General features: G+C 38.4%; 1 protein-coding gene across 49 annotated transcripts in view; it reads right to left on the bottom strand.

Annotated features, from left to right (window-relative positions):
- Positions 1–14,263, bottom strand: part of TTLL5 (tubulin tyrosine ligase like 5) — a 291,747-nt gene that overhangs the window by 86,651 nt on the left and 190,833 nt on the right. For all 49 annotated transcript variants that reach the window (XR_010130797.1, XM_063698039.1, XM_055361024.2 and 46 more), the window contains one exon: positions 1,911–2,106. Coding sequence is in view for 48 of the 49 variants with exons in the window: in XM_063698039.1 (XP_063554109.1) it covers positions 1,911–2,106 (196 nt within the window). In the remaining variant the exon portion in view is untranslated. The remainder of the gene's footprint in view (positions 1–1,910; positions 2,107–14,263) is intronic.

Here is a 14,263-nt window from a genome sequence, read left to right as displayed (position 1 = left end):
CAGTGAAAAGAAATTCCACACAAGAATAGTAGTACAGTACTTTGAATTTTCAAAGGAATGTGAGTTGCTGGAAGCTAATCAAAACTATGAGAAGGACTTAAAAATGAAGCAGTTTCTAAAAGTGAAAATCAACAAAACTGCCTCTCCTTCCCCAGTCATCCTCCATTTCAAGGTATTGAAGCATAGTTTAAAAGGTACCAACTGTCTAGATTCATTAGAGCCAGAGTTTTTTTTTCTGACTTGTATTTTAGGCTCAGGGGTGCATGATCAGGTTTGTTATGAAGGTAAATGGCATGTTGCAGGGGTTTGGTGCACAAATTATTCTGTCGCCCAGGTAATGAGCCAAGGACCTGAGAAGTAGTTTTTTGATCTTCAGGCTATACAGTGATACTTCCACTATCCAGTATCTGATTAAGTTGGCATTCTCAACTACTCTGAATGACAGGGAGTTTAAAGTTTAAAAAGCTTTAAGAAATTTAAGAACACAGATTAAAAAACAACAACAACAACTAAGACACACATTTGTATTTGGAATTGTGAAAATGCAAACTGGCTTAAATGTGTCTACTATCCCCAAGACCTCAAGATTTTCTAAATGAAGAAAATTTTACATGACAGAAAGTGATGTGATTACAACGAGATGCTATATTCTATGCTTTCCAGATTAAGAGATTTTATTTTTCTCCAGTAAAAATGGTCTAAAGAACTACTTTGCAAACGCTGGCACTTACAATTTCTCAATTATGATGAATTAATATAATGTACAGAGTATACTACCGCAGGTAAAGATGATCAATTGATGAACTATGTTGAAATAATAAAATCACATTTTATTATGGGTGGTAGTTGAAAAGAGAAGACAGACTATAATAATAATTGTTTTACTTAGAGGAAAAAACCTTTGGGAAATGTTGCTTTAGTCTTTGAGTAAATAGTTTTGCACAAACTCATGCACACTATGTACTACATTTTTATAAGAAAAAAATGATCAGGAGATCAAACTGACAAAAAGTTATTTCTTCACATAACCAAATGTCAGAAAAGCTTATAGAATCAGTACTAATTCATTCCAATAACCCCACTGTAGAACACAGTAACTATTCTAATGATGATCCTGAGTCACCAAGAAAAATTTAACTCCTGAATTTTCGGTGAGGTCATCCTTTCTCTACAATTGGGGCCATACTAATATATTAGTGCTATATACTTATATACCTCCCTCACTCAGGAGTTTCTGGCATTTTATAGACAGTGAGTAGCGAATCAACATCTCCCTACACATAAGTTGCACAACAGCAACGATTTTTGTGTGTACAGTCACCTTATAGCCCCACTGTTTAAAACAGTGCCTAGTACACAGTAGAATCACAGTAAACATTTGTTGAATGAATAGCTATCATTTATAGATGACCTGCATGCTAACATATGTCCATTTCCCACCAGAAGAACTTGCAACTTATTTATTCCTTGAAAATCTTGTTAGATAATGAGTAATATCACGCACGTATGCCAAGTATATCAAGGCAAGAAAGTAGAACATTTAGAAATAAAGATGCTTAAAATGCAAGCTTTCAGGTATCTTAGAATCAGACCCTATGGGAGGTTACTAAACTAAGATCATACAACAGAAAGGGCAAACACCACAATAGAGATTTTTGTATAGAAGCATTCAAATGAAAAAAAAAACATGTCAAACACTGGTTAAGCATCACTTTCAAGCAAAGCCAGTGTTATGGCTCCAGAACAGTTTTTCCTCAAGAGTAGACTCCCCATGAGCTGTCCAAGCCAGGATGGCACGGGGTTGGAAAACTAATCCTACATTTTTCATTCACTGACCTTTTTTTTTTTTTTTTTTTTTTTTACCAACAGCAGGAAGATACAACACATGGAAAAGACTTATCTTGAATTACCTGGTGCCGGGCTCGACTCTGGTCCAGGAGCTGCCGGGACTGAAGTTTTTGTTGTTCAAGTTGCTGCAGGGCAAAATGAAGCTGATAGCTGCCTGCTGTGGGGTGACACTTGTGCTGGGGGACCACCCCTGTAGCCTTGCTGTACATGTTGTTTTCTACTTCTCCTTCCCAGGCAAATCCCCTTGTCTGCAGGCTCCTGAAGAGAAAAGCAAGCAGGTTTCTTAGAGTGAGTGGTTGTATGAACAATCTAGAGGAAAGGAGAGAAATATCTCAGGTATTTTTCCAATATGGAACCAAGTACAGTTTGGAATTACAAATCTACTTATGTGATATTATCTGACTCCCTCACTAAACCGTAGCTCCATGATGACAAGGACAGGGTCTGTTTTGCACTCTCTTCTTTTCCTAGCACGTATCATAAGGCCTGGCACACAGTCAATGTACAATAAATATCAGCTGGATGTAAAACAACTGAAATAGCAATTTCATTCCCCTGTGATTGCCAGAAGACCTACAAGAAGAGTCCAGAGAGCTTCCAATGCAGGATGGGGGGCTAACTTAAGGCAGGAACAGATGCATGATCATCTTCTCTAACATCAACTTCAAAAGGAAAACGGTTCATCACACAGAATTTGTTTTCTCTCAACCACGCATCAGTTAAATATCTAAATATTTTTTAGAAGTTGTTTATATTTGAGCTTATGTCCCTATGACTGGGTAACATAAATGGTGTGGGAAGACACTTTTTTTCATTATTCCAAATTTACCTCACAGGGTCCCCACTGAGGCTGACAATCTGTACACCTGAGGGAGGCGAAGGGCCGGTGGCCTTTCTGAATAGTCAGTACCTATGCTATGTTATAGTATTTGTTAAATACTTTCACTATCTTCCTTGCCCAAATTATTTATTTATTTAGAGACAGGGTCTCAATCTGTAGCCCAGAATGGAGTGCAGTGGTGCAATCACAGCTCCCCGTAGCCTCAACCTCCCCATGCTCAGGTGATCCTCCCACCTCAGCCTCCTGAGAAGCTGGGATTCTAGGTGTGTGCCATCATGCCTGGCTAATTTTTATATTTTTTTTTTGTAGAGACGGGGGTTTCACCATGTTGCCCTGACTGGTCTCAAACTCCTGGGCTCAAGCGATCTGCCCACCTCAGCCTCCCAAAGTGCTTGGATTGCAGGCGTGAGCCACTGCACCCAGCTCCAAATTCTAGATTCTGGTGACCATGTCTGTGTACTTCCTAGCAGAAGTCTTTACAACTATAGCCTCCTACATTTCCCCTCTCAGATCACTTTTCCCAGTAGAAAAGACCCCATTTATACTACTTCATTCCCATTTGGCTGGCTATTATTAAAACAAAATACCTGAAGATAACAAGGGTCGCTGAGGATGTGGAAAAACCGGAACCCTTGTGCAATGCTGGTGGGAAAGTAAAATGGTACAGTTACTCTGGAAAACACTTTAGGGGTTCCTCAAAAAGTGAAACACAAAATAACCAAATGATCCAGCAATTTTTCTTGTAGATATATACAGAAAAGAATTGAAATCAAAACTAATAACCGTACACCAATGTTCATAGCAGCATTGTGCAAAATAGGCAAAAGGTGAAAACAACCCAAATGTCCATCAACAGATGAATCTACATACAATATTACTCAGGCTTAAAGAGAAAGGAAATTCTGACATATGCTGCAGCACATGTACAGAACCTTGAAGACATTATGCTAAGTGAAATAAGTCAGTCACGAAAGAACAAATATTATATGATGCCACTTATGTGAGGTACCTGGAATAGGCAAATTTTAGAGACAGAAAGTAGAATGGTGATTATCAAGGGCTATGGAATTAGGGAATAGGAAGTCATTTTTCAGTGAGTACAGAGCTTCAGTTTGGCATTAATGACAAAGTTCTGGAGACAGATGGTGGCTAATAGTTGCAAAACAGTATAAATGTACTAAATACCACTGAATTGTACACTTTAAAATGGTTACAATGGTAAATTTTATGCTAAATATATTTTAGTATGATTTTCTAAAGGTCTCATTTCTTTTGAGAACAGTCTTATTTGTCAGTCCTTCCATCTCCTTAACACTTTTGGTTATTCTTCTTGGGACCATCTTTAATTACACTGCATTTCTTTTCCTTTTTAGGTACAGTGACAGGAAAATTGTACATAGAAGAAACATAAGACTTTCATAATGAACAACCTTGCTCCAAACCCTGGTTAAGGGGGCTTAGAAAAATGAAAGGCTGCCTAAATTGAGAGAAGTATTCATAGTGATTTAAATCAGTGTTCTTCTTTCCTTTGTCATTAAAGTCATTTCAATGACAGAGGTGTAGCAACCCTGAAGTGAGGCTACACAGACCTTCCAGAGTCCTCACCTAAAAGCCACATAGGGTTATTTATAGCCTGGGTCCTGATGACTCAACAGAGCACTGAAGGAGGGAGCAAAGTGAAATGTTCGCCAAGCTCAGAAGTCCATGCTCCTCTGTTGCCTGTGCCCTCCCTCACAACCTGGTCTTTTTGGGCCTCTGCTTTGGTTTCCCAACTCTCTTAGAGAGATTTCCAAATCTCTCGTTAAGGGTAAGTCCGTGAACTGTATTCTTTTGGCTTTCTATCCCATAATCTCACCTCTGATATGTCACATCCCTTACTCATCTCCTCCCACAGTTTCGCTCCCACAGTTCAGTTGCTCAATTGTATACCATCTGCTAATCTTCTTGGAGAACACACCAAAAAGCTCAGAGCTTATCTATTAAGTTTTCTGAGTGCGACATTTGATCTTCAGTGATCCTTCTTGAAGTGCCTCAGTGTGCATGTTATCAGACAGTTAAAAGGGCATGATCTTTCCCAAGAGACTTCTAGACGTATGGAGAAATATGGTGAGCACTGATCAAATATAAATAAATACTTCAATACATTAGTGAAATGTTAACATTATTCACAAAGCAGGGTGCTGAGTGACAGTAAAACAGGATGACATCGTTAGGAAAGGAGGAGCCTGAGGAACCTATTATCTCTTTTCTCATTAGTGAGGGAAGAGAAAAGCTTACTGAAGATAAAACACCCAAAACTACTCAATAGCTACTGGCTCAGCTAAAGGAACGGAGTGAGCTGTGAACAAAAAGGGGAGCCACCAAGAAAGGTATCTAGGTTCAAGGCAGGAGTGGGCTGATCCAGTGAACAAATGAATATAAAGGAAAGAAACAGGTGAAAAAGAAGAAACTGCTTTAGCTGGCTAACCTTGAGATTTCCACACCAATTAGGGCAGGTGCTGCTTTGAATCCAGAATGAAACTATTAGTTACAACTGGACTAAAGTTCAGAAAGCCCATCAACAGTGGTTCTGCTTTCGTTCCTGCTTTGCTGGTTACAGAAGTTTCTAGCTACAGAAAGCAATCTAGACTCAGTGATTAGATTTTACAGTATTTATATAATTATGAAGCTTACATCAGAATTCATCTCACTGGCTAGATTGGTTCATTTGCTAAAAGCTGTTTTAATAACAAATATCCCCAGGAGACATTCACTTTAATGCCTTCTTGTGTATCAGAAATCAAAGTCTGAAACCAAACCAGGCCCCTTTATGTGGGGATGATCATGGACAGGTTTGCAGGTGTGTGAATATGAGGTGGGGGGTCTGTGGATATATAAAGGGTAGGACAGTGGGCAAGAGAAGATCAAATAAGGAATTATGGATAAGAAAGGATGTGTTCCTCCAACTGCACACATATTGAACGGACTGGAACATCATAAACTTTTATAATGAAATCTGTTTTTAATCTCCTCAGTAACATAAGCCCAGTCTACAAATCACAAAAGGAAGTTTCTCAAGCAAGTAGAGGCTTTTAGCAACGAGGCAGGCATTTTTACAGTGCAACACTGGGTGCAGGCAGAAATGCTCAGCTGTGTAATGTAATAAGTGCCACTAGAAACTTGCTTGCTTTGAGTTACAGTGGGTGTTACTCAGCCCATGGTATCTCACACTTAAAGCACAAGCCTTGGGGTTTGCAGTATGCTAATTCTATAATGATCGACACAGCGGAGGCCAGGTGTACCATAACTTGGCCTTTCCTTGATTTCTGGTGCCCAAGTTTATATATCTAAATATTCCTTTCTAGGCATCTCATACTTTCTATTTCAATGCAAAATTCCATCCCATTCTTGAACCTCAATGAATTCTATTTTTCTAATAATGTTTTCTACTCCTACCAAAAATTTTGAGGTTCAATCATTCTCTCCAAAATTTAGTGTTTTTCCTTGCTCAATGCTAAAACATAATATTGTACACAGGCCCTGTAAATATCTTCCAATTGATTTACTTTACTTCTACAACAGAGTACACAGAGCCAAGAGAATTAGCTGTGGGAAGATTCTGTGCTTAACATCTGATTCAAAGTGAATTAGGCTGTATTTCCCCTTTACATATGTAGCAAATAGGCAACAATATTGCAAATTTTTCTAAATACTACATTCTCTTATTAGCCTACCCATTTAGAACTTTATCTTACTTTCTGTATTGTACTGTGGCACTGCAGGATGAAATGTTTTTCTCTACAACTTCCCTTCCTGCAGCATACCTGCAACCTCCAGCCAATAAACATTGAAGAGCTATACTTTTCCTCTGGTTTAATATCTGTTCCATCAAATGGATACTGTTTTTAGGGAACTTGGAGGGAATCTGAAAAATGTAAAGCAAAATCTCAATGGAAGTTGCACTCTCCATAAAGATATGCAGAGGACTGTGACACTTGTATAGAGGGTGATTCCACGGTCCATTTTCCCAGCCTCCTCCACCCAAGTCCAGCCAAACACAAGCTACCATGTACAAGGATGCCCCTGCTCTTTTTGATGGTGCTTGCAACTGTGAGTGTGCTTTCAATTGTCATAATGATGGGGGTGGAGGTGTCACTGACATTTAATTGGCGGAGATCGAGGTGTTAAATATCCAGAAATGAAAGGAATAGTCTTGTATTAAGAAAATGTGTGCTGCTTAAAATGCCAGTGGTGCTTCTGATGAGAAACACTATAAGGCCATGAAGGAGGTGCTTTCTGGGGAGAAATTATTTCTTTACAAGAAAGTCTATTCACTTCAATGGCACTTTGTGAAATGTACAGATATTTAAATCTTCAAGTATTAGGAAGATGTCAAACTCACAGTGGTGGATATGAGTTTTCCAAAAGTCAAACTTTTCCTGAAAAGCTGTAATTTTATCATTGACAACAAATACTATCAGTTGTATTCTTTGAAGTGATAGGCTCACTGTTTACTTTTGAGGAAACAACTGCCAAATATCCAAATCCAAATAACCCTACTTTGTCTATCAGATAGATGCTCTTTCAAGTTCAGGGTCACAAATGCCTTTCCTTGAGACAACTATTACATACTAAGCAGCCGAATTGCTTTATGTGTACATCTCATTTTGTCAGACAGAATATTAAAAAGATATACACTCCAGGATTGAGTTTAAGAAAATATTACTGCTTATGAAGGATACTCTTAAGTAGCACTGGCATTTCTTTCAAGTGAAAATGCTATGGTGGTCAAGAATACAGTGACTTCTACTACAGTTTGGTGCCATTGCCTGGATCTGTGCTAAGGCACGAGCAGTTTTACAAAACCCACCATCGTTTTTGTACCATCGGTGCAAATGTCAACACAGTGAAAAAAGTAGAAATGTCTTAGTATCACTATGAAAATGTTTGACTCTACTGGCTTCCTCAAAGGGTCCTGAGGATCCCCCCTCCTCCCAACCTCTCCGCAGCCCCCAGGTCCAATAACAGCACTTTGAGAATCACAGACCTGCTGCAATACATATTTTAAAAATTTAATTTGTAATCAAACCTTTTTAAAAACCTTAATATTTTCTTACATAGAAGGAAAATTCTAAGCCCGGATGATTACAAAATGAATTCCATGCCAGGCGTGGTGGCTCACTCCTGTAATCCTAGCACTTTGGGAGGTCGAGGTGGGCGGATCGCTTAAGTTCAGGAGTTCGAGACCAGTCTGGCCAACATGTTGAAACCCCATCTCTACTAAAAATATTAAAATAGCCAGGAGTGGTGGCTGGTGCCTGTAATCCCAGCTACTCAGGAGGCTGAGGCAGGAGAATTGCTTGAACCTGGGAGGCGGAGGTTGCAGTGAGCGGAGATTGTGCCACTGTACTCCAGCCTGGGCGACAGAGTGAGACTCTTGCCTCCCCCTCCCCACCAAAAAAAAAAAAAAAAAAAAAAAGAATTCTATCAAAGAAGAAGAAATAATCCCATCCTTTCACAAACTCTTCCAAAAAAGAGCAGAGAAAAAAAAAACTTCCCAACTCATGAGATTAGCATATCTCTAATACAGAAATCTGACAAAGATAGTACAAAAAAAAAATTACTTTCTTTTGGTCTTTTCAGACCAATATGCCTGATGAACACAGATACATAAAAAAACTTTAACACAATATTAGCTAATAAAATCTATCTATCTATCTATCTATCTATCTATCTATCTATCTATCTAATCAACCAACCAATCAAATACACTAGGATAATGTATCATGGCCAAGTGGCATTTACCATAGGAATGCAAGGGTAACATTAGAAAAAAAGTCAATCATATAATTCACCACATTAAGAGAATGAAGAAAAGTCATATATTAATACCGTTAGACATGAAATGCATTTGACAAAATTCAACACCCATTTCCCGACAGACACTCTTAGTAAACTAGAAAACATTTCTATTCAACAGCAGTAAAGGATGACCTAGCCAGTTTAAGACAAGAAAAAAAGATATTATTCATTGACAGATGATTGTTTACATAGAAAACCTTATAAACTTTACAGAGATACTGCTAGAACTAATAAATAAATGTAGCAAAGTTGCAGTAATCATGGCCCATAAACAAAATGAAATCATATTTTTATATTCTAGAAATACACAATTGGAAAATGAAATTTTAAAAAGCAATACAACTCGGCTGGGCGTGGTGACTCACGCCTGTAATCCCAGCACTTGGGAGGCGGAGGTGGGCAGATCACAAAGTTAGGAGTTTGAGACCAGCCTGGCCAATATGTTGAAACCATGTCTCTACTAAAAATACAAAAATTAGCCAGGAGTGGTGGCGGGTGCCTGTAGTCCCAGCTACTGGGGATTCTGAGGCAGGAGAATCACTTGAACCCGGGAGGCAGAGGTTGCAGTAAGCTGCGATCGTGCCACTGCACTCCAGCCTGGGCAACAGAGAGAGACTCTGTCTCAAAAAAAAAAAAAAAAAGCAATACAACTTATAATATCATGAGAATACATCAAATACCTAAGAATAAATCTAATAGAAAATACATAAGGTCACTACACTGAATTTATAAAACATTAATGAAAGATATTAAACAAAACCTACATAAGTACAAAGATATACCATGTTGACTCACTGGAAGACTCAATATTGTTAGAATGTCTATTCTGTATTTCAGATATTGTTTTTCTCAGTTTCACAATTTCCATTTGGAAATCTGTCTTTATTATTATATTATTATTGAGATGGGGTGTCACTCTTGTACCTCAGAGGCTGGAGCGCAGTGGCATGATCTTGTCTTACTGCAACTTCCGCCTCCTGGGTTTAAGCAATTCTCCTGCCTCAGCCTCCCAAGTAGCTGGGATTACAGGCATGTGCCACCACACTCGGCTAATTTTTGTATGTTTAGTAGAGATGGGATTTTGCCATGTTGGCCAGGCTGGTCTTGAACTCCCGACCTCAGGTGATCAGCCCGCCTCGGCCTCCCAAAGTGCTGGGATTACAGGCATGAGCCACTGCACCTGGTCAATATTTTGTATTTTTCGTTCATTAAAGCATATTTTCCTTTACATCCTTGTGCACAGTTATAAGAGTCACTTTAAAATCCTTGTCTGTTAATTCTATCATCTGGGCCTTCTAAGGATTGGTCTTCATTGATTATCTTTTATTCTCAGGATAGGTCGTATTTTCCTATTTCTTCCTACATTAAATAATTTCATATTGTATCCTGGATATTGTGAATGATATGTTGTAGAGACTGGATTGTATTATGTCGCTCTAAAGAATGTGTGTGTATGTGTTTCAAGTAGATGGTTAACCTGGAGAAACTCAAATTGCAATTCTTTCTTCTCCTCCGTGGGCTGCAGCTCAGATCAGTTCTTTTTGTGTTACCTGCATGCTTTGAAGTATGTCTTGCATATGCATTAGTCAGGGGTCAGTCAGAGACTTGGGAAAACTTTCTACATAGAATTTAGGCTCCCCTTTTCTGGAGATGTCTCATTTCTAGAGTTCCCCTCTCCCTCTACAGCAGATGTGGTTGTCCTGAACTCCATCTTCCAGTTCACCAAGCCAGGTAGACTGCAGATTTTGGGGCAAGTTTTATCTGCTCCGTATGGTGCAAACTATGACTTGCCCTTAAGTGAAAAGGCAACAACAGAAAACAAACAAACAAAAACCCAGAAAACTCACCCCTGGCAATTCCCTTCTTTCAAATGTTGATTCATCTCCAGTATCAATCAGCTTTTGTTCACCCTCCAGTGCCTTTAAATAGTTGTTATTTTATATTTTATCAACTAGGTTGATCAGATAAAGACATAGCTAGAACTGGAAACTACCCCCTAATCAATCTACAGATTCAAAGCGATCACAATAAAAATTCCAGCAGGCTTTGTTTTTGTTGTTGAAGAAACTGACATGTTGATTTTTTTTTTCTTTTTTTTTTTTTTTTTTCCTTCTAGCATACCTCTGGTGGCAGGAAAGGTTCATTTCCACATTAGGGAAAAATCAAAGAATTTATATTAGTCAAAACAATCTTGAAAAAGAGAACTTACATCACCTGATTTCAAGACTACTATAAAACTACCATGATCAAGACATTTCTGCTCATCAAAAGACATCACCAAGGAAAAGAAAATGAATAAGCAAGACATGCCTTTAAGGAAAAATATCTGCAATATAGGTATGTATATGTGACAAAGGATTTCTACTGATAAAATATAAAAATGCCCTATTGGTAACTGTTGATTTAAATAATAAAAATAATGAGATTTAAGAACATGTAAAAGATTGGAACAGTCAATTTACAAAAGAAAATATGTGACTGGCTAACAAGCAAATGAAAAGTTCTCAACATCAGTACTCATCAGGGAAATGCAACTAACATCTTACATCTACTAACATGACTAAAATCAAATGGAGAACAATATCAGATGTTAGTAAGCATGAAGAGCAACTAGAACTTTCATACATTGCTGACGGGGGTGTAAAATGATGCAATCGTTTCAGAAAACTACTGGTCAGTTTCTTATAAAGTTAAACATATATTTACACAACAGGACAATTCTACTTCTAGGTATTGACCCAAAAGAAATAAAAATGTGGCTAAAAAAAGTTGCATAAGAATTTTCATTGAATTTGTATTCATAGTAGTCAAAAACTGGAACCAATCCTAATGCCTATCATTACAGAAATAAATTGTGGTGTATTCATACAATGAAGCATTGCTCAATAAAAATGAATGAACTGCTAATATAAGCAACAAAACAGATGAATCTCAAAAACACTGTATTGAATGAAAGAAGCCAAACACAGAAGAACAAATATTGTATGATTCCATTCATGAACAGGCACAGCAAATCTACAGTGAGAGGAGTCAGAAGAATGATTACTAGTGGGGAGGGGCAGTATCGACTGGAAAAAGACACAAGGGAATTTTGAAGTGTGATGGAAATGTTCTGTATGTTGTGTTGCATGGTGGTTAACAAAGATATATAAAATTGCTGAAACTCATCAAATTGAACAGTTAAAATACATATATATTTTCTCTCTTTTTTTTTTTGAGACGGAGTCTTGCTCTGCCACCCAGACTGGAGGGCAGTAGCATGGTCTCCGCTCACTGCAACCTCTGCCTCTGGGTTCAAGCAGTTCTCATGCCTCAGCCTCTTGAGCAGATGGGATTGCAAGTGTGCGCCACCACGCCCAGCTAATTTTTGTATTTTTAGTAGAGATGGGGTTTCACTGTGTTGGTCAGGCTGGTCTTGAACTCCTGATCTCAAGTGATCTGCCCGCCTCAGCCTCCCAAAGTGCTGGGATTACAGGCGTAAGCCACTGCGTCCAGCCAAAATAGATGATTTTTTAGTTTATGTAATTATACCTCAATTTTAAACAGACAAACATGCAAACAAAAAGTTACAGCATTTTCACTTATCTTTCATTAAAACTCTTGTTATTATTTCCTGTTTTTACAATTTCCTGATTTTAGCTATAAAATACCTTTTTCTCTCTTGTACTTTGCAATACTGGGATCATATGTAAAGATACACGCCTAAGCAGTTATTTCATTTCAGTGCAATTCAATCCACATTTATTGGACACTGTTCCTAGGTGCTTATGGACTACCAAGAAGAAAAACACATAGTTCCTGCTTTTTAAAAGCTCATGACCTAGAGCAGTGACTTGTCAGGCGAGTCCACAGGAAGAATGAGGAGGTGAAAAAATGTCAGGAATAGCAGGACTCTGGAATAGGTGGTATTAACACAGGGGTTTAAAGCCCAGGAGATGTTAGGCAGAATCAAGGGGAGCTAGCTTATATGTTAACATTAGTGATGAAAATCATGTTAGTCTGAATGACCCAGTAAACTGGCATGAAGGTCTGAAGAAGTGAGAAATGCAAGGACAGTGACAATCTTGGTGTAAATGAGTCCTATGGATGAAAGGCAGAAAGAATGGTTGGCTCTGAAAGTAAGCTTGATGATATATTGATAATAAAAGTCAAATGTAGTTAGAAGAGAGTCAAGGGTCATAATAGTTAAATTTAGCACTGAAATTGCACAGTGGAGGCTCTGTAAAGAATAAATCTGTTTATGAAATGTGTTCAATGAATGATTGATAACTACTCTCATTAGTAAAAAAGAAAAGCTGAATTGCACTTAGATATAAACTTAATACATACTGAAACAGTCTACTAAGAAATCTTAATGTAAAAGGTAAATTATAAATTAACTATAACTGTTAATAACTGTCAGTAACTGCTGACTGGGAACACTGATAGCTAGCCAAATGAAATCTGTGCTTAACATTATTTAAGTGAGTTAGACGGACCTGCCAAGAGTTCACACTCATGGTGACAAGTGCTTTGATTCTTAGAGAATTTATGTGTTAGAACAAGATTTTTAAGTGATCGCTAAAAATTATGATACTAAAGAAATTAATTTTTTTTAGCCTTTGAGTTTATACCTTGAGATAAGAGTATACTCTCTTCTGCTTTTCCTGTTTTGAACCTATGGAGTTATACAGAAATGGTTCTTCTATGGGAAGAGTTAAAGTATAATAGGGATGGTGTTAGAGATAATGAAAAGCTCAGAAATAATCTGGAAAAACTATGTGAACTTTTGATGCTAGGTCAAAAGCACATAACTACACGAAATTGTAAGTGCAAGCTGATCTCCTTGCTTGAGAACAGGGTGAAAGGACTTAAAAACTTCTAAATAATTTGTTTACTTGAGAGGATGAAAGTCTCTTGGGAAAGGATTAAAGAAATAATCCAAGAAAGAAGACAAAAAGAAATAAAAGATTTTGGGTGCTGGGAAGGAATCAAACCCAATGCAAGCACTGAGATAGTGAGAATTCAGGAGGCCTTGCACTCTAGGTCCACACCACGGGTCTGCACAGGACCACCTGCAGAAGGGGAGGCAGCAATGCAGTGACTAAGGCTGAGATCGAGCGCAAGCCTGCAAGGTTCAGATCCTAGCTCTACCACTAGAAGCAACATGTTTAACCTCTCTGTGCCTTGGTTTCCTCAGCTGTGAAATGAGAATAAAAATTAATCCCATCTCTCATAGCGTTGGTCTAAAAATTACATGTGATAATCTATGTACAGCGTTTAGCACATGGCATGCATAATAAATGTTCAGTAAACATTAGCTATTTTTAACATTCTTCCCATGGAAAGTGAACCCAAGCTTTCGGGGCACGGGGTAACCAATAAGGGTACTAAACAACGAGCACTGCTTCTGAGAAAGAAGAAGTATACTACTTCAAAGCAGTATTTACAATGCCTTTACACCAAGTTTTGTGTCTCTGTGGGATCACCTGGGTGATAAATGAGGGCAACCAAACTATTGGATCCAAAAAAAAGATGCCAGAATCACTCAGATGTGTGAGCAGGAGAGTAAAGTCCATTTGCCAGTCTCACCTGCCAGAGAGAGCGGCTGCACGATGGCCCCTGCTGGAGGAGACTTTCCTACGGTGGAAGCCTGCTGCTCCACGCCAATCCCGCTGCAGAATGCTCTAATTCTGGGCAGAGTGGCTCCTGTGGGGAAGTGGGGGTTTACTAATAATGCTGATTACCAGAGAG

The sequence above is a fragment of the Gorilla gorilla genome, chromosome 15 (assembly GCF_029281585.2).
Source record: "Gorilla gorilla gorilla isolate KB3781 chromosome 15, NHGRI_mGorGor1-v2.1_pri, whole genome shotgun sequence".
Classification (NCBI taxonomy): domain Eukaryota; kingdom Metazoa; phylum Chordata; class Mammalia; order Primates; family Hominidae; genus Gorilla; species Gorilla gorilla.
This window is presented reverse-complemented; position numbering and strand designations above follow the sequence as displayed.